A 21,041-nucleotide genomic window follows, 5' to 3' on the forward strand; every position below is an offset into this window, starting at 1 on the left:
GTCTTTTTGTCTTTTTGTTTTGTCTTTTTGTCTTTTTGTCTTTTTGTCTTTTTGTCTTTTTGTCTTTTTGTCTTTTTGTCTTTTTGTTTTTGTCTTTTTGTCTTTTATGTGTTTTTGTCTTTTATGTCTTTTTGTCTTTTTGTCTTTTTGTCTTTTTGTCTTTTTGTCTTTTTGTCTTTTATGTCTTTTTGTCTTTTATGTCTTTTTGTCTTTTTGTCTTTTTGTCTTTTTGTCTTTTTGTCTTTTTGTCTTTTTGTCTTTTTGTCTTTTTGTCTTTTTGTCTTTTTGTCTTTTTGTCTTTTTGTCTTTTTGTCTTTTTGTCTTTTTGTCTTTTTGTCTTTTTGCCTTTTGGTCTTTTTGTCTTTTTGTCTTTTTGTCTTTTTGTCTTTTTGTCTTTTTGTCTTTTTGTCTTTTTGTCTTTTTGTCTTTTTGTCTTTTTGTCTTTTTGTCTTTTTGTCTTTTTGTCTTTTTGTCTTTTTGTCTTTTTGTCTTTTTGTCTTTTTGTCTTTTTGTCTTTTTGTCTTTTTGTCTTTTTGTCTTTTTGTCTTTTTGTCTTTTTGTCTTTTTGTCTTTTTGTCTTTTTGTCTTTTTGTCTTTTTGTCTTTTTGTCTTTTTGTCTTTTTGTCTTTTTGTCTTTTTGTCTTTTTGTCTTTTTGTCTTTTTGTCTTTTTGTCTTTTTGTCTTTTTGTCTTTTTGTCTTTTTGTCTTTTTGTCTTTTTGTCTTTTTGTCTTTTTGTCTTTTTGTCTTTTTGTCTTTTTGGTCTTTTTGTCTTTTTGTCTTTTTGTCTTTTTGTCTTTTTGTCTTTTTGTCTTTTTGTCTTTTTGTCTTTTTTGTCTTTTTTGTCTTTTTTGTCTTTTTTGTCTTTTTTGTCTTTTTTGTCTTTTTTGTCTTTTTTGTCTTTTTTGTCTTTTTTGTCTTTTTTGTCTTTTTTGTATTTTTGTATTTTTTACCCAACACTGACGGGAAGGTCAATTACCTAATTCATAAAATTGGCCACCGAAATATTCTTTCCTCATATAAATGTGAACTTAAAGTACCGTGTAAGAATTTCTAAAATTTAGAAAAAAAAGCGTTGTTGTTATTTAACTCTATTCCCGCTATGTCACAGCATAACTACCATGAGTTATTTTTGGATTTGAGCAATTATTTTCAAAATCGATTAAATTCTATTTTAATTTATTTTTTGCTGAAACTTTGTGAGGAACAAAAAGGGTTGACTGTCCATACAAAAAAAACAACTATGAAAATATTTGAAACTGTAATTCTTGTGAAGGAACTTTTTGATCATTTTGAAGTTTTCAGTTTAATTTTATGATGAAGACTTTTGAAATTAAAAAAGTTACACACCAAATTTAATTAGCAGTATTTTTTGCAAAAAAATCGGTGCTTTATGAAAATTTTAGTATTTTACAAAAAAATATAAATAAAGCTAAAATGCATACAAAATTTTGCTTCGTTCGATAACCATATTACGAATTATTGTATTATTTTCGAAAAATTGCGGTATTTTACAAAAATTCAAATAAGGCTGTTGCAAATATTTTTCAAAGTTTATGTTGGTCCGAAAAATCAGGGAGCAAAGAAAATATTTTTTCAAAAATCTTCAAAATTTTAATGAAATTAGAAGTCAAATCAAATTATAACAAACTAAAACGCATTTTTCTGCATTGATAATCATATTTAGCATGTTTGGGCTGGATTAAAAGTATTTTGAATTTTATAAAATTCCAATGTACATACAGCACGGAATTTTTTTTTTTTTTTTTTGCAAAAAAAAATAATTTTCGTCAATGCTTAGGTATTTTAGAAACTAATGATTGCAAAACAACTGGGCAGGTGTAAAATGCATTTCTAAACACTTTGTTCATTCAAATGTTGAAACCATGGCTCGTAAATTCTCCCCCCCCCCTTGACTTTGGTCAGAGTCGAGGGACATAAACTTCAAAAAATATTTGCAACGGCCTGAAGTGAAAATGCATATAAAATATCGCTTCGTTTGATACCCACATTGTTAATTTTGAAAAAAAATAGTATTGTATTGTAACATGTCCCTAGAAAAATAAAAATGAATTGATAATTGTTATTTTTGAAAATGTTGTCCTCAATGTTTATTTCTATATTTTCAGTTAGCTAGGAAATTTCTCTAAAATTGTGTTTTTAAACTTTGAAGAATTTATGAGTTAAAAATGGGGATGAAAAACCCTCTAAAATCTATTTTCTATTTATTTGATAAGGCTTTTTAGGCCCAGTGAAAAAAATATAATTTAACCCAAAAATGGGGAACTTCTCGTCACAGTGTGCTGATGCAAACAATGATCGAGCTTGAGCTGTCACAGCCCTGCAAAATATGTTGGCTGACATATCGGGCGGTCAGCCAAAATAACCAACTAGAAGACGCTTGAAAAAAACTTTTGCTAGAAAGAGATAGCAAATCTGATGCAAACAACCCCCAGCTGCCATGTAACATACTTTGAATGTGTTAGTAAATTTCTGACTAGAAAGCCTTATGCTATTTGTCCGATTTTTTTTAATTTGAAAAGAAATTAGAAAATTGTAGCCAGATGAAAAAATATATTTTCAATAATTTATATAAATAAACATTATTTAAAAAAAAAAACAAAATTAAACCAAATTACCAAAACTTGGAAACGGTGCATCTTATTTAAAATAAATATATATTTTTGGATACCACTTTTCACTTTTAGAATCAATTTTGGAGTATTTTTGAAGCGAATTTTTCTGTTTTTTTTTTTAATCTTAAATTTGTATTTGCGTATAAAATGTGTTTCATACTTATCTCAAAAGTTCAACAAAAATCCAATATATGAATTTAGAGAAATGCGACTTTGTATTTTTTTTAACAGCCTTATGTTTAAAGTAATATTTGTCTTGCAAAAAAAAATGTTTCAGACTACAAATAATGGTGGAAAAATAAAATAAGCTTCTTCGAGTCTAGATTTCTAAATAAGTTCTGGGCTGTGATACATCAGCTACCGACAAACACTACTACATCTATCCTAACATTCGTATTTATTCACAATCATACAGGTTCAGGGAAAACATGGTTAAACTTTTCACATAAAACAAGACTAGACAAAGGGACAGTGGAAATTATGTACACAAAAAAACACAGGGTTAAAAGTATTGAGGGGGAAATAAGTCAACCTTCAATTTCATACGAAAAATATTCCCAATTAATTTCTAACACTTGAAACTCATTTCGCAAAATGATCCCAATTTGTTAACTGCTTGTTGTGCTGTTTGCGTGTTAATCACGATTTCGCTATACAAAAGACACACCCATCGCATCGGACAGAGACAGAGAGATTAAACCTAAGATTAGACCACAGCACCGCAATTTTTGTTTGTTTGTTACGCTATCGCTATTTCTTTTCAGTCGTTTCCGGAACGAAAATGTTCCGCTGGGAGTGGTTCGACCGGGCCAGCTCTTTCCGGAAGTATTCGATCGTTTTTATCAGACCTTCCTTGAGTGGAACCTGGTGAAATGAAAGGATTTGATGGAATTTCTTGTTGGTGGAGATTTCCCGCCAGACTTACCCTCGGTTCCCAATCCAGGTATCGCTTGGCACGGGCAATGTCCGGCTTGCGCCGCTGCGGATCGTCCTCAACGGCGGGCAGCTCGACGATTTTGCTTTTGCAACCGACGGAATCGCGGATGATTTCCGCAAACTCCTCGATGGTCCGTTCGACGGGATTTCCCAGGTTGACAGGCAGGGTGTAGTTGGACGCCATCAGCGCTACCAAGCCGTCCACCAGGTCGGACACGTACTGGAAGGACCGGGTTTGCTTGCCACTGCCGTACATCTGGAGGAAGAAATTTGGTTTGAGATCAATTCACAAAAAATGGAAAATTCTTTCTTTTTCTCACCGTAATTGACTGATTTTGGAGTGCCTGGATGATAAAGTTGGACACAACGCGGCCATCGTTCATGTGCATCCGGGGTCCGTAGGTGTTGAAGATCCGCGCCACGCGCACGTTGACGTTCTCCTGCTTGGCGTACGCGTACGCCAACGTCTCGGCTACCCGTTTTCCTTCATCGTAGCACGCTCGCGGCCCAATCGGATTCACATGACCCCAGTAGGTCTCCGGCTGGGGATGCACATCCGGATCACCGTAAACCTCCGACGTACTTGCAATCAGTACCTTGGCCCCGACTCGCTTTGCCAACCCAAGCATGTTTATCGTTCCTGAAAACGGACATCATTAAACATTACTGTCCTCAAAAGTAACTCCCCCCCTCAACCTACCCAACGTATTCGTCTTGATCGTCTTGACCGGGTTGTACATGTAGTGCGGCGGGCTGGCCGGACTCGCCAGGTGGTAAATTTCGTCCACCTCGATGAACAGCGGGTTCACGATGTCGTGGTGGATGAGCTCAAAGTTTTCGTGCCCCAGCCAGTGCTCGACGTTGCGCTTCCGCCCCGTGAAGAAGTTGTCCACCACGATCAGCTCGTGGCCCTGCATCATCAGGTAGTCGACCAGGTGCGACCCGACGAAGCCGGCTCCGCCCGTGATCTGCCGTTGGGTGGAAGGAAATGGAGAATTAGAATTTTTACAGGAATATTTAGAATGGGTTCGTCACTGCACGTAGCGTTGAAGTCTCCAGCTTGTTTGATTAACCCTCCAAGCTCATGGTGGGTCAAATCTAGTCTTCAAAAAATTAGAATACTTTTATCAATATTTTTTCAATGTCTAAAGCGAAATCTTTAAATCTTTAAATTTTCGGAACAATATGGATTTGGTGATTTCACTGGTTTGACAAAATATCTCATTTTTCTGTCATAGAAAATGTACTCATTTTCAGATGTAATATTACCATGTATTTTTCACCGTGAAATTTAATTTAAAGTGTCAATTTTTTCTTAACCTGGCAAAATATGATTTTTATGACTTTACACACAAGCAGATAAAATTAAATTTCACGGAAAAAAATACATGATAATAATGTAATACATCTAAAAATGAGTATATTTTCTATGACAGAAAAATTAGTAATTTTGCCTATAAAAATGTGTAAATTTACCACATTTCAGTTTAACAATTTAGGTGTTAATATATCCCAAATGAGGTAATATGTAGGCTTAATGATTTTTCACGCTCAAAAATTGCAAATTTCACGGGGACCTCAATTTTCAAAACACCAAATTTCACGCATATAACGCGGAGCGATAAAAACTTTAAATAACTCTAAAAATCTTATGTTTAAATCACAGAAACTACTTTTTATGCTTCAAAACAAAAAAAAAAACAGAACAAAAAGTAGTATTTTATTTTTTACGGAAATCGTTCAACCAAATAATCAAATATCGTTAAAATTAAATAAGACTCAGAAAAAAATCTGTAATGTTTTTTTTTTATTTTGAATAAAACAAAGCTTGATTCTTTTAATTTCTTTTCTCCTGAGGGGAACACCCGTGAAGAGTATCGGGCCGGCATTTACAAAGCGGATTCAGTGGCAGTTTCATTCTCAACTTAATGTTAACATGTTAGGGTTAATGATAACATTCCATAGGTCGCTTCCCTAAGGTGTCGTGATAAGGTCCAGTTTGTGACGATACACTACCTTCCGTTTACTAAGCAATCGATTCCAGAAGGGAAAAGTGCACCAGTTGTGTTGGTCCGAGCCGGGATTTGAACCCCGATCTACCGCTTACGAGGCGGAAGCGTTACCACAAGGCAACGTGGCTCGGTTTTTTAAAACTATACCTTTCAAATAAAACAGCAGTAACATTTTTATAACAGCGAATGGAAATATTACTAAACTTAGTTTCAAAAACATACTTTAAAAAATCTGAACAATTCTTAAAATGGTTCATATCAAGCTTTTCAATTGAAAACTAATAAATTTTACTTGAATAGTCTGTATAGATGATATATTTATAATGTTGTTATTTTGGAAAAAAAAATGATTTGAGAAAATTGATAAATTTCACGAATTTTACGCTGTCTACGATATCGTAAAAAATCACTTACACTATGTTAGTAATTAATTAAGGGTATTCATTCGCTTGATTCTACAGTATTTCATAAGACAATGTTTATTCCTATTTGAGCTTGATAAATCATTTTGAGAAAAATCGTTACAGTTTCACACAAACATAAAATAATTTCACGAGATTTCGCGGAAAAAAGCCAAATTTCACGGATTTTACGCTGTCCGCGAAATCGTGAAATTTCACTAACCCTAGAAATACGTGAGACCTTCCACATTTGCATTTTTTCTGAATAAGAATTGTCTGGAAAACATGGAAAATATAACAACAGCAAGTAATAAAACTGTAAGAACATGAAAATTCTAATTTGGTCCTTATCATAAGCCTATTGAACCAAAAAAAAAGAACTTGTATTATAAACTAATCCTATAGAATATATAATATTTGAATATAAATTATAAGACATTTATTTAAAACCCATTGTTGGACTCAGATTGACATTCCGTACATGACGTATTGGACGCTTGTTGCATCCGTAAGTCTGCACATTGGATGTCAATAAATTAACACATGAATGGCGCTACAGCACTAGATTAATTTAAATAACGATACGAAAGGATTAAAATCTTGCCTGTGTGTTTCCACATGGGCATGTGAATGTTGAAAAAAAAACTGTTTTTGTGAAGAAAGTTTCTGAAGGCTTTTCTGAGAAAAAATGGTACACGGTTGAATAAAATCTTCCGTATTTTTTAATCACAAAAGTTGAATTCCTGAATATTGTTTAAAATTTAATACAGTCCAGACTCTTTTATTCGAAACCTCGATTATCCAAAGCCTCAATCACTCAAAGCTTCGATTATCCGAAGTTCGATGATACGAAGGTTTGTATGGAACATTGTGATAATGAAATCGTGGACAACAACAAAAATTTCGCTTTTTTATTTTCTTACTTTTAACATCAAATTTGAGTTTTGCGACCCTATTTTAAGTTTCGATTATCCCAAGTTCGATTATCCGAAGGTATGTATGGGACTTCGGATAAACGAAACACGACCAAAAAAAATCGAATTCAAGTTCTGCGAGTCCATTTAACTCAAATGTCAAAATTTATTTCCCTTTAATAAAAAAAAAAGATATTTTTCAATATGTTTTCACTTGGATTTAAAAATATCTTAATCTTTTTAGAGTAGGTTTTGGCTCATATCTGATTCAACCATCAAAAATAAAACAGCGAATAGGGGAACAGCATCTAATTCCAACGTACCTCTAATGTTGGCAGGTCAGAACTTTGACATTCAATTAAAGCTAATTAAAAGCGTTTTCAACTGAAATCGAGTGATAAATAGCTCAATAAGAAGTGAGCAAGCAAAAGTTAAACAAGACACAATGCTTTGTAAAACTAATGATTCCACGAGGGAAAATACTTGGTGGGACAATTATGCGTAGAAGTACAACGATGGAACAAACAGTGTTGTTTTTGATGAGTTTCCTAAAAAGTACTAGATTTTGTGTGTTTTTCGAAAAGTAAACGTCAAACTAAATCTAAAAATGACAAGTCAGAATCGACCATGAATGACATGAGACAATTATGCGTAGATCGGCAGTTAAGGGGTCATACCTAAGCTCGACAAACGCAAATAAGACTACGAAAAAAAAGCTTTCGTGATTCGATTATCCGAAATTTTTTCCAAGATCTTCGGATCATCGAGTCTAGACAGTTCTTATGTTTCATTTTCGAAATTTGTTGATATGTTCTTTTGCACTAGAGTTTAAAATGGGCAAAATCAGATTATCAACGATTTGTTGTTTTTTTTTTTATTTTTTCGAAATGAGCATTTAAAGGACGTGCAGATGAATGATTTAAAACATTTTTGAAGTTGATAATTCGTAAATTGAACGAGAATTGATCGAAAATCCACATCATTTTCAAATGCAAAATTAAATGCACCGCACAGTGGGCGAAATGGAACCCAAAATCGGACTTAATTGAACGCGGCTGATTCCCTGGTATGAAACATAGTGTTTCTTATGTAAAAAAATTCGAGGAATCGATTGATGATGGTTTCATCTACCGCACGAAACGGCAAAGGGTCCATTTTGCCCCAATTCCCCATTTTTTTACATTTTTTCTTGAAAATCGGTCTGTATTAAGAGCGGAGGCTTTATGCGGCCATTCAAAATGCACTTAACTTTTGTGAAAATGTCCCAGGAATCCAGTAAAAATTCCCACTTGCACCGCAAAAATCATCTAGGGTCCATTTAACCCAAATTCCGCTATAAAAGCATTTTTGGCCATTTTCAAATGTTAGTTCAGATTTTACAAAACTGAAAATATGAAAATATATCGTAAAGATCAGACAATTTTACAAAAGAATGACGATTTGCACTCATTTATGTTGATAAAAATAAAAATTTTGTAAAAGGCAGTTTATTCTGCGTTTGGAAAAAATGGCCCAAAACTGATTCTTAAATCTTTTTATTTAGTTTTATTTCTATATCAACATAAACGTGTAAAACAATCAAGTGCAAATCATCATTCTTATGTAAAATTGTCTGATCTTTTCGATAAAAATATTTTCAGATTTTTAAAATCTGACCTAACATTTGAAAACGGCCAAAAATGCTTTTAAGCGGAGTTGGGGTTAAATGGACCATAGATAATTTTTGCGGTGCAAGTGGTTGTTTTTACTGGATTCCTGGGACATTTTCACAAAAGTTAAGTGCATTTTGGATGGCCGCATGAAGTCTCCGCTCTTAATACAGACCGATTTTCAAGAAAAAATGTGAAAAAATGGGGAATTGGGGCAAAATGGACCCTTTACCGTTTCGTGCGGTGGATGAAACCATCACCAATCGATTCCCCGATTTTTTTTTACATAAGAAACACTATTTTTCATACCAGGGGATCAGCCGCGTTCAATTAAGTCCGATTTTGGGTTCCATTTCGCCCACTGTGCACCGTTTTCAAGTTACAGGCATTTTCAGATTCCCGCACAAATAATTTAGAGCTCAGAATGTTTGCCTACAGTTTTCTTTTTTTACTTTGTTGATTGAACTGCTGAGTGCCAATTAGTGCCATCATTTTTAACTCACGATATTTCGGAAACTGTTGGTTCGATTTTCAATGTTCAAAAATTATGGTTTTGTGATTTTTTCTGCTGTTTTTATTAAAAGTAATTTTGATTTTTTTTAATCAGCTCAATATTTTAAAAGTTGTATTTTAGCTTTTTCAAAAAGATACTCTTGCTTCTAAAATTTTGAAATTATTTCTATCGAAACGAGCAAAAGTTGATTTTTTTAGCACTGAAAATTTAATCATTAATTTCTCCTATGAGGTGATAAAAATTTGTATTCTATAAAATATTTTTTCATTCGTTACATTTTATTCATTCATTCTTGTTGTTAGTTTGAAAACAAAAATGTTTTTTTTGTGCCAGTTTCAAAAAGTGAGGGTAAGATGGCAAATTCTACCAGTGAACTATATAATTTAGCGAAACATTAACATTTGTTTTGAAAACTGTTAAGGACAACACACCGAAAACATTGAAAGAATAGAGTTTTAGAAAAAATGCACTGAAATTGTCTCAAAAAAACTTAACTACATTTGTAAGGTGACTTTTTCAAACAATGAATTGTGCGTCCGACTTATAATTTGTTAAAATTTGATTTAGTAAAAAGATGTTCAAAATGTCTTGCTTTCACTACGAAATTAATGCTATCCAAAACATGAGATCGTTTTTTTATCGATTTGGTGTCTTTGGCAAAGATGGCAAAGAAAGTGATGAAAATAATTCAGGTATAAAAGATACTCTCTTTAAAAATTCAACCATTCTTTTTATTTAACTTTTAGCATTACAACCATTCAAAAAACAAATTTTATATTTTAAAAGAACAAAAAGGCCAACGAGCTCGTATGTCTTATACTCACAAAAAAAACAAATTCTGATCTTTGCTCTACTAACAGACCGTGTGTTGCTTTCAATGCGTACAACTCGCCAAGCTGTATAACCCTCTACTGCCCAAATTTTTTTCGAACACTTTTATTTTTCCCGTGTTCAGGAGGTCATTTTGAGCAACTTTTGTTCTACGAAATATTCAAACAGCTGAAACTTTTGAGTGAATTTTCTGATCAATTTGGTGTCTTCGGCAAAGTTGTAGGTATTGTTAAGGACTTTTGAGAAAAAAAGGTATACGGAAAAAAATTGCAGATTTTTTTATCAACTTTTTTTTCACTAAAACTCAATTTCCCAAAATAGGGAGCGGCCGTGGCTGACTGGTTACGGTGTTCGCTTTGTAAGCGAATGGTTCTGGGTTCGATTCCCATCTGCTCCCAACGAGAAAGTTAAGAACACATAAATTTGAAATGGTGAATATGAACGAAAAATCAAAGTCGCTCGAGGCGGTGTCCCATCCCAGAGGGTCCCGGAGTACCAAACCTTCTTAGCATGGTGCTCCCAACGAATACAACCAAAAAATCTCGGAGCGTATGGTGGAGTGTCCCCACGCTTCTTCCTCCCCTGTCGATTCAGAATTGTGTTGTTGTTCGAACACTCAGTGCTCAAACTCAACCCAATTACGAGTCATCTCTGCGATACGGCTTTACGCAGTAGGCCTGGCCGCTTTAACGCTTGTGATGTTTCAATGCATTCCGATGCAATGGCGCACTACAAATGTTAATAAATGACAAGAAGAGTGCTAGGCGTCATCTAACCTAAGGCACTCTCCAGGATCCCTTTGAAAGATTGGCTGCGCTAGGGTCTGATTTGATTAGATTAGATTAGACTAAAACTCAATTTCCCAAAATACGTATTTTTTTTGATTTTCGAGATTTTTTTATATGTTTTAGGGGACAAAAATCCGCAACTTTTGAGCCATACATAGAGAAACATGGTCAAAAAATCTGCCGCCGAGTTATGAATTTTTGAAAAAAAGTGATTTTTGGAAAAAAAAAATCGAATTTTTATGCAAAAACAAGTTTGACATTATTTTTTAATGCAAAATTGAATTTGCAATCGAAAAGGACTTCACAGATTTTTTGATAAAGGGCTCCGTTTTCAAGATATAGCCACCGAAAGTTTGATTTTAGCGAAATATTTGCAGTTTTTCAATTTTAAAAATTGGTACCATGAGTTACCGTTTCTATTTTTTTTTTAGAAGTTCAGAAAATTTGCTATAAAATTGTCTAAGAGACATTGAAGATTGGACCTTTGGTTGCTGAGAAACAGCGGCTTAAAGAAAAAGAAACACGAAAATTGAAGTTTTCTAAGTCTCACCCAAACAGCCCACCATTTTCTAATGACGATATCTCAACAACTAATGGTCCGATTTTCAATGTTAATATATGAAACATTCGTGAAATTTTCCGATCTTTTCGAAAAAAATATTATGAAAATTTTTAAATCAAGACTAGCATTTTAAATGGGCGTAATATTCAATGCTTGGCCCTTTTAAAATATTAGCCTTGATTTAAAAATTTTCAAAATACTTTTTTTCGAAAAGATCGTAAAATTTTACGAATGTTTCATGTATTAACATTGATAATCGGACCATTAGTTGCTGAGATATCGTCATTAGAAAATGGTGGGTTATTTTGGTGAGATTTAGAAAACTTCAATTTTCGTGTTTCTTTTTCTTAAACCGACTCTATCTCAGCAACCCGAGATCCAATCTTCAATGTCTCTTAGACAATTTTATAGCAAATTTTCTGAACTTAACAAAAAAATATTTTTAGAAACGGTAACTCATGGTCACTATTTTTAAAAATTGAAAATCTGCAAATATTTCGCTAAAATCAAACTTTCGGTGGCTATATCTTGAAAACGGAGCCCTTTATTAAAAAATCTGTAAAGTACTTTTCGATTGCAAATTCAATTTTGCATTAAAAAGTAATGTCAAACTTGTTTTTGCATGAAACTTAATTTTTTTTCCAAATATCACTATTTTTTCAAAAATTTATAACTCGGCGGCAGATTTTTTGACCATGTTTCTCTATGGCTCAAAAGTTGCGGATTTTTGTCCCCTAAAACATATCAAAAAATCTCAAAAATCAAAAAATAAGTTTGGGAAATTGAGTTTTAGTGAAAAAAAAGTTGATAAAAAAATCTGCAATTTTTTTTCCGTATACCTATTTTTTTCTCAAAAGTCCTTAACAATACCTACAACTTTGCCGAAGACAAAAAATTGATCAGAAAATTAACTCAAAAGTTACAGCTGTTTGAATATTTACATACCATTTTTGTATGGACAGCAGCCAAAATTGTATGGAGACTTGTACGGATGAACCAATGACGCAAAATAGCTTATTTGGTCATAGCGAAGGCCCCCACAAAGTTTAAGTCAAATAAAAAAATATAAAAAATAAAAATGGTCGAAATCGGCCGATTTCGTAGAGAGTTGCTCATTGGCAAAGTCACATTCAACAAGTAAAACATCCAATCCATAAATTTTCTACAATCTTAAGAATTCTTCTTTCCAATGCTTTTTAAAGATCAAAAATTGGTTGGAAAATGAGATTTTTTCACGATTTTTAAATCTAAGCCCGTCTAAAGGCGGGGTTGAGTTGTAGAGGGTTAATTCAACATTTTCCTCTCTTTCCACGGTTCATGGTTCACATTACCAACGCAAAGAAAATGTATTGCAGCATCACTTGTTCAGCTGGCCAAGGTCAAACAGACCAGTATGTTGGATCACTGGGTATAACACACCTCGTTTGAGAGAACCAAAACTGGTGGCATGATGAGCACGCAAATATTTGAAATTATCATTAACGGTTCAGTTGCAAAAATTTAAACGAAACAATTTCATGAAACATTTTAAAGCATTCAAGAATAAAATTGTACAAGTTGAAGCGTTTTGTCTTTTTACCCGAAAATCTCTAGATCGAAATTGATTCCCTCTACGAACGAGCTGCCAACATCGCTATGCTTCTTTAGCAAACACGATTAATCAACCACGGTGTCACAGCTTTGGGTAAATATTGCCATTCATAGTAATCATAGTGTATGTGGGGAGAAAGAGGGGAAAAATGTCGAACAATGGAAATGATTGATTCACTTTGGTTCGGTAATGGTTGTATCAATTCAGCGCCATAAGCAGCCGATTTTTTTGCTGGTTTAGATGATTTTTGAAAATTATATTTAAATTTGTCAGATAGATTTTTTTTTTGTTCGGAATGCAAACAAAATGCTCATGAATTAACTGTTACCAAGCGTTAATGTGTTTAATGTTTTGAATACACCTATGATTTGTAAACCATTCACTTTACATTTTGCAAATTGGGGTCACTCACACGTCAAACAATGTAATTGATGGTCACGAAACGGCCGCTACTTGGTGAAGGCTCCTAATTTTCGAACACCATCCATAAAATATGCTAATTTTTGGCTGGCAATAGAGCAGCTCACAAAAGGCGTCATTGTTCGTTAAGCAAAGAGATGAATAAGCGGTAAAGAGAGGTGCCACCTCCAAGCCACTTGCCAAGTACCTTCCACCAAGGTATCATCATCATTGCTACAAATTTGAGCGAAATCTTCGCCCACTTGCCATACACTTGTAATTAAGAGAAGCCTTCGGCAAATCGTATCCGGCGGTAGTTGCGTCAGTACACGACTTCAAGGGGTCGACTGGACGGTTGAAGTACTTTCTTGGTGCTTTTTGTGTGAAGTCGAGTGACCCTTAGAAACTATCATCTCATCGTTCCAAATTAAGGTGCAGGTTCGCACTTGACCAACTGTTATCGATTTTTGCTTAATTAACGTATTGCGTTGAACTGAAATTTGATTCCTACTCATTTCGTGCTTAGCCAGCACCTGAAACGATTGTTGAGGTGACTGAAAAATATATCTAAACAACTATCGAAATAACTTACTAAAAATCTAGAAATTTGCAAACTTAAAACCAAAGCTACATACTTTTAAGCTTTTTTTTAATTTTCACCCGACTCCGTCATGTGAGTAAAAGGACGGAAGGCGCAAAAAAATGCTTCACGTTTGACGGAACCGCCGCAGTCAAAGATGTGTCCAAAATAATGGGGCGTTCCGGTTGGCGTATTTTAGCTCTCATGTTTAAGAGATTATTTGAGGAATGGTTTTTATAACCTTCAAAAAGGGGAAATCACTGCTATACTTTTCTTTTTTTACACCAGACATATCAAGTTGAAAGTGAAAATAAAGCGACCTTGACGCATGGATGCTTTTTCTAGAGTTAGGTTAAACAATTCTGAATTTTGAGTTTTTTGCTAAAAATGCAGTAGCAAATGCATATCGAAACTCAGGTAACACAAGATTATCAATTTGATGGCTTCAGCAAAGTTGCTTGTATTCAGGACAAAAGAACTCAAATTGTGGAATGTCAAGTTTGATTTTAAACTTTAGAACATGTATGTCTAAGAATTTCATTAATCTCCGACCAACCTCAACCGGTCGCAGACCACCCACCAAGCTTTGCTGATCTTCCAAGTACTTTTTCTCCATCTGCAATACCTTCTCCAGTATCAGATGAAATGGCTTGAGCGCTGCTTGATGGCACTTCCAAAAATATTCCTTGGCAAACTGCTTTTATTTCTTTCGCACTATTTGATTTTTCTAACGCGATGCATACCACCCTTAGAACGAGCTAGCCCACGTCACACTAATACTACTGCAAGAGCGAAGCCGCCGTGATGAGCTGTCAAAGCCTTGACCAAGCGGCGTAGAAAACAAAGATCGCGAAAAAACTGTCCAAATTCCCAAATATAATACATTTTCACTTTCCACATGAAATCTACAACTTGTATAATCTTTTCACTGCTTTCAAGCGATTTACTATAAAAAACTACCGACTAAACAATTCAAATTCTGCGGACCGCACACCGCCTAGAGAGCCTGGATCTTATTAGAGAACGGACATCTCAAACCAAAAGTACCAATCGAAGCACGAGAACTGTCAAACGAAGGTACCAAACGAGCATAAGACAAAGGATTTTGCTCGATTGGTACCTCCGTTTGACAGTTCTCGTGCTTCGATTGGTACTTTTGGTTTGAGATGTCCGTTCTCTAATAAGATCCAGGCTCTCTAACACCGCCAGCCTCTGCTCTCGATGGCAGGGCTGCCAACCCTTCAATTTCATAAATGTCTGCTAATAATCCAAAACCCTACACGTTTTATAGTACATTTTGTAATATTCATAAAAAAAAGTCAGAAATATTTTTTTTTCGGAAAAATAAGAAAATTACTACAACTGAATAAATTTACACTTTATCAAACAATTTGGTTAGTAAATTCTGAATGAGAATTCAATTTTACACCTTAAAATGTTTTAGATATTTTTTTTAGTTTAATTTTTAACCATTCCACAAACTCTCTATATTAATGTCCAATAATTATCATCCTTTGGAAAAAGGTGATTTTTTTTAATCGCGTCTTTTTTTTTGTTGTTACGAACACATTATAAAATTTCCCTCCTTTCTGAAAAGTTCTAAAAAAGCCATATTCTTAAACCGATTCTATGACAATTTCCGGATTTCTGTTTCCCGGAATAGACACTGTCCCGAATAAGCCATTTCCCGGAGCATAAATTCTCGAAATATTTCGTCAAAAATAATACTTTTGTCAATTTTGTTTTTCAAATATTTAGCTAGTTTTTTTTTTTTTCATAAAAAGGGGTTTTTGCCACAATAGACGAAAAACGCATTTTTTTGGGCCACCCTATTTAGGATAGGAGCACCCTATTTTTTAAACAAAAATACGTGTCTAACTATTTTAGGCCGAATCGAGGCACTTTTGATTTGGATCCTTCCTGTTTGACATGGAATGGCTGTATAATAATTTCAAAAAACTAGAACGAATAAAACTCAAGCTAAATTATGATTTTGTGAATTCAAATGCCTTAGAAAAAATTTTACTTTCCGAGATTCCGTTGTTGTCTTATTTTTGATTATTGAGCTTAAGTATAACCCCAAAACTATTCTGAAGTGATTTAAAAAAAAACAAAGATGGCGACCAAAATGGCGGTGACAAAAAAAAAGAAAAATTTCATTTGTTAATTGGGTTTGGATTACGGAGTCTGGACTGTAGTTTAAAATAATATTTCTGTAATATTATCAGCCAAATTCAGGTGGTTCATCATTGTGGCAGGCAAACAACATCCCACAATGGAGCACTTCCATTCGAGCAGTTTTTGCTTTTTTCTACAATTGTCTTTTGCAAGCAGAACATAACCAAACTTTTTGGCACCCTCAGCAAACGCCAAATCAATACAAATTGCTGCCGGATCTTTTCCGGGAGAGATCCGGAAAAAGATCCGGCAGCAATTTTGTATGGTTTGATAATAGAGGAGAAAAGCAACTCGCGACAAAATTTGGAGGCTAGGAATTTTGACAGTTCTGATTTTCAAAAAGTATTCGCCACCTTTTCTCTCCCACAGAAAAAGTACGGACAAAGTAGCTGTCAAACTAGGCCAAACTGTTCAAGTCACTCACAAAATGAACTTTGAGTGATTTGAGTTCATTTCTGACGACACGATTTTTCCTATATCCAGGTTTTTAAGCGAAGATGGCTTACGAATGGTGAACGCCCGAAATGTCAAAATCGCGCAGTAGCACCAACATTAGAAAAAAAATATGGCTGTCATGCCATGGCACACTTGTTCCGTAATGTTGGTACCACTGCGTGATTTTGACATTTCGGGCGTTCACCATTCGAACGCCATCTTCGCTTAAAAACCTCGAAAAAATCGTGACGTCAGAAATGAACTCAAATCACTCAAAGTTCATTTTGTGAGTGACTTTAACAGTTTGGCCTTGTTCGACAGCTACTTTGTCCTCAGTTTTTTTTTTTTTTTGTGGGAGAGAAAAGGAGGCGAATACTTTATGAAAATCATACCTGTCAAAATTCCTAGCCTCAAAATGTTGTCGCAAGTTGCTTTTCTCCTTTATAGAGGAGAAAATCGTGACGTCAGAAATGAACTCAAATCACTCAAAGTTCATTTTGTGAGTGACTTTAACATTTTGGCATAGTTTGACAGCTACCTCGTTCCCAGGTTTTCTGTGGGAGAGAAAAGGAGGCGAATACTTTATGAAAATCATACCTGTCAAAATTCCTAGCCTCAAAATTTTGTCGCGAGTTGCTTTTCTCCTTTATTGCGGAGTGTACCAAAAAAAGTAAACAAATCACTTCGTGCATCGGCCAATGTATTTCTTATGGAGCGAACTGTCAAAAACTGCTCGACTGCGGGTGCTCCATTATTTGAACAAAAAAAATCAGAAAATTTAGAAAAATATTTATAATTTATTAGATATATTAGATATAATGAATTTGCTTGAATTTACAGCTACCGCGTTTTTATTTCGGCCAAATAACCTTTCTAAAAATTTACTAATACTTTTTTGAAAAAAAAAATATTTTCAGAATTTCAAAATCCCAACCAACGGTACTGATCGCTCAAAACAGACCCTTTCACTCGTGAGCACAAATTTAATGCGATTTAAAACTACTCTGATCTCTCTGTCTATAGCTCTCCTTCTCACTCCAATCGGGCAAGTACAGCGAATGGCTTAAAGAGAACGTTTGTCGTTTTGTCGCTCAAAGCTGACTCAAAATAGTCTGCAATCGGCTTTGCTTTGATCATTTAGTAAATATTGCTCAAAAAGAATGTTTTCAACAATATTTTGACTATGCCAAAATGTAGTTGGGGAAATATACCCTTCCTAATCAAACACCTATCTTCGTCATATGGAGAGTTTTGTGCTCGATTAAAGCTCGAAAAATACTTCTTAGGCTATAACTTGCCAGCAACAGAAACCGCCTCGAGTAAGCACGCAAATGTATGCCATCTACTGGCCAAAAAGATCAAATTTAATGCACTGTTGATCATAATTTCTATTTTGAGAGACCATTTCTCATCATTTTGGTGGCACACTGCTTAACTGCTTAACGAAAGTCGTCATCAATAAATTTTCACTTGCGCTAACGTTTTCAAAGCGCTTAAGATATAAAATTGCTTCCAACTACCGGCAACATGTTCTTTTGCACATTAGTTAGTCACTCACTAGAAAAATAATCCCGAAAAATGTAAATAAATAGCAAGCACCATCAAAAAAACAAACGCGCTAAGGCTTCTGACGTTTAAATTTTGACTACCCATTCCAATCGAAGGTTGAAGAAAACCGAGCGAGAAGCGAAGGCAAATAAAGAACAAAGGGTGGCCACCAACACCACCAACATGCTGGTGCAGCGCCTGCACCCTTGTCAAAAATCATGATTTTTTGAGTTCCAAATCCCACTTTTCATACGATTTTTTGAGTTCAGGTACTACAACCATAAAAATGGTTATATGGGTGGAACTGAAAAATTCGTATGAAAAGTGGGATTTGGAACTCAAAAAATTATGATTTTTGGTAAAAGTGTGTTAGAGTGAGCAAGTGCTGCCAGGAAACTTTCGCTATAAATGTTACGTTTTGTGAGTGTTCGCTTAAAATTTCATCAATTTTGGCAGCACTAAGCAGACCCAAAAGAGCGCTGGAAGAAAAAAAGAACTATGCTGAAAATAAAAAAAAATGGGCGTGGCCCAATGCACTCGACTGATTAGAATGCATTTTTGAAATATTTTTTTTAAATGCTTGTAAAAGGAATAGCATAACTTTTAATAATAGTGAAAATAAACAGAAATGTTCACAAAAAGTTGCTCTACTCGTTGGTGTACTTGGTTTGAGTGAATTTCAAGGAACAATCCAGATTATCCAGTATCATTCAAACACGACCGCTTATTAGGCATAAAATGGGCATATTTCCCCTAATGGCCTATCTACAATCACTTAGCTTAGAATAGTTAAGTAAAGTAAAACTTAGAAAATGTACACAACTTACGGCCGTCATCCACAATCAACTTAGAAAATTTGCTGGGCTGATATACGTTGCTATGCAGTTGTTTGTTTACCTTTGATATGGAAACGTCAACTTACCGTAGATTTTGAAATTTTCCAAACCATACGTCAAGTTTCTAATTTTATCCCTTTTCATTGTAGAAGATCAGATTCATTTCCATTGATTCAAACTCCTAAGCTAAGTGAAATTTTCTAAGTTAAGTGATTGTAGATAGGCCATAATGCAGGCCAAAAGAGCGCCGCGCTCGTGTTTTGTTGGATTCTCTCCTCTCTGAACATATTCTCTTTTGTGACTCGGGTCGACGGACGAAGTAGGCTGCCAAGACGCTGGCAGCTTGCGAGTCGTGTTCGCTCGCGAATGATAGCACGCTCCAGTCGACAAAGAATCGTGCGGCAATAGGAGAAATAACATATTTTAATTCCTTTTCAAATGTTAGTCGTAGTTTTGATTTAAAGCGGCGATTCTCAACCTTCTTCTAAGCCGGTACCCCCTGCCATGTAAATCAAGTAGGCTCGGTACCCATGTTGAGAATCGCTGATTTAAAGTTTAGACATATTTTTTTTAACAATTTAAATCTTCAATGTTTCATTAACATTTATAAATAATGGTAGAGACTATTCTTGAATATTTTTGTTCACCTCTTTTCATTATACATATTTGAAAATTCGTGATTTAAGCTGGAACTGGTTTAGGAACACAAATATAAAAGAAGGGTGCATTTGCGTAGAAAACTCTAACTATATTATATAAAAAGATCGGTCAATTTAATTTATCAGGCTGCTTTTTTAAAAAAAACACAGAGATCCTTATTTTTCATTACAATTAAAGGAAAAAAATCAACCGAAATTAGAGTTTGCAAAATGAGTATTTTCCATAAAAATAAAATGCGTCAGTGAAAAAATATTGAAAAGACTTGTTATGTATTTTATAATCAAATTGTTTGCCAAAAACCAGAAAAAAAATGTTTCGGCCTATTATTTCTATGTCATTAAATATATTTGCAAGAATGTGCCAAATTCAAACTGCACACTTTGCACAGAAACTCAATAATAAAGGTTCGATAAAACGTTATTCCACTCACCAGTATTCGCTTCCGATTCTTGTAGTTCAGGAACGTCACGTCCGGATACTTGCGGGGTATTCGACCCTCGAGCTCCTGAATCTTCCGCTCCAGCGCCAGTATTTGCTGTTTGGCCTGGTGCACCTCGTCAATGTGACCATCCTTGCTCCCTACTTCGGCACCTCCTGCTTCCTCGCCGACCGGAGGGTGCCTTCGCAGGGCCACCTCCATCCGGCGCCGAACGGTGCCTTCTCCGTCGCCTTCACGATCCACCACGTAGCGGGACCGCTCCGGGTTCGCGTCCAGCTCATTCTCTCCGGCGGCGATTCCCAAGGTCAACTTGGCACCGGTCGGATTACCCCACGACTTGTACAAACAGATTACTGCGGGAGGACCCCAAGAGGCAAACGAGAGAAAGGGCAGAAATTAACACCTTTGGCAAACAGTTTTAAACTAACAAACACTTGATTCCGAGTACTCGTCGTCGATGTACTCTTTGAGCTGTTAGCGGATTGTTGGCACATTACACGGACGGACCGAATCCCAAACGTGACTGCTGTTTCATTGCTTCATCAGCAGCAGCAGCAGCACCTCTTACGGCATCTTTATTTACATTGGCCTAAAGCCAAGTTCCCTAATCCACTTGACCCACGGGCCCATCGAAATTCAACGAAACCACTATCAGCTCCCCCAAGAGAGGAAACTGGGAACTCGCGCCTCCTCCAACCTACCCAGCACGATGGCCACACCGAACGCGAACAGCTGCTTCATCTTCCTCCTCGAAAACACCATAATAACTAAACACTGTGCGAGATGTAATCCTCCAGCGGACCGCCGTTCCGAGCAGTGTTTGGCCACTTTTGTGTCCCCCACCACCAGCGAAAACACTTTTTCTGTTGTTGCTTCTTTCCTTTTCGTGTCGTTTCGCGAGTTTTATTTTGACGTTTGATCATCAATCATCATAGATCATCATCATCGCGGTTTGACGTTTGTTTGTTTTGGGGGGCGATGCACGCTTGCAAAGTTTAGCGTGAATGTTGAATTATTTAACCCACGGAATCGGTTGTTGCGTTTGAAACGGAATACGTAAACGATTCAAAATGAATTCCGTTTCAGAATTTCGATTGAGTTGACTGGGTAAAAACTTCAGAAAATGCTTCTCTT

At 35.3% G+C, this 21,041-nt stretch overlaps 1 protein-coding gene across 1 annotated transcript; it reads right to left on the minus strand.

The window, feature by feature from the left end:
* Positions 1-3,014: 3,014 nt before the first annotated feature.
* On the minus strand, positions 3,015-20,818 carry LOC6054470 (UDP-glucuronic acid decarboxylase 1). Its single transcript, XM_038264681.1, has 6 exons — positions 20,609-20,818; positions 19,899-20,260; positions 4,271-4,538; positions 3,891-4,210; positions 3,560-3,826; positions 3,015-3,498 (listed from the first exon to the last, which is right to left on the minus strand). Exons 1-6 carry the CDS (start codon positions 20,667-20,669, stop codon positions 3,385-3,387), a joined length of 1,392 nt encoding a protein of 463 aa, XP_038120609.1. The 5' UTR covers positions 20,670-20,818; the 3' UTR covers positions 3,015-3,384.
* Positions 20,819-21,041: the final 223 nt, after the last annotated feature.

This window comes from Culex quinquefasciatus, chromosome 3 (genome assembly GCF_015732765.1).
Source record: "Culex quinquefasciatus strain JHB chromosome 3, VPISU_Cqui_1.0_pri_paternal, whole genome shotgun sequence".
NCBI classification, from domain to species: Eukaryota; Metazoa; Arthropoda; class Insecta; order Diptera; family Culicidae; genus Culex; species Culex quinquefasciatus.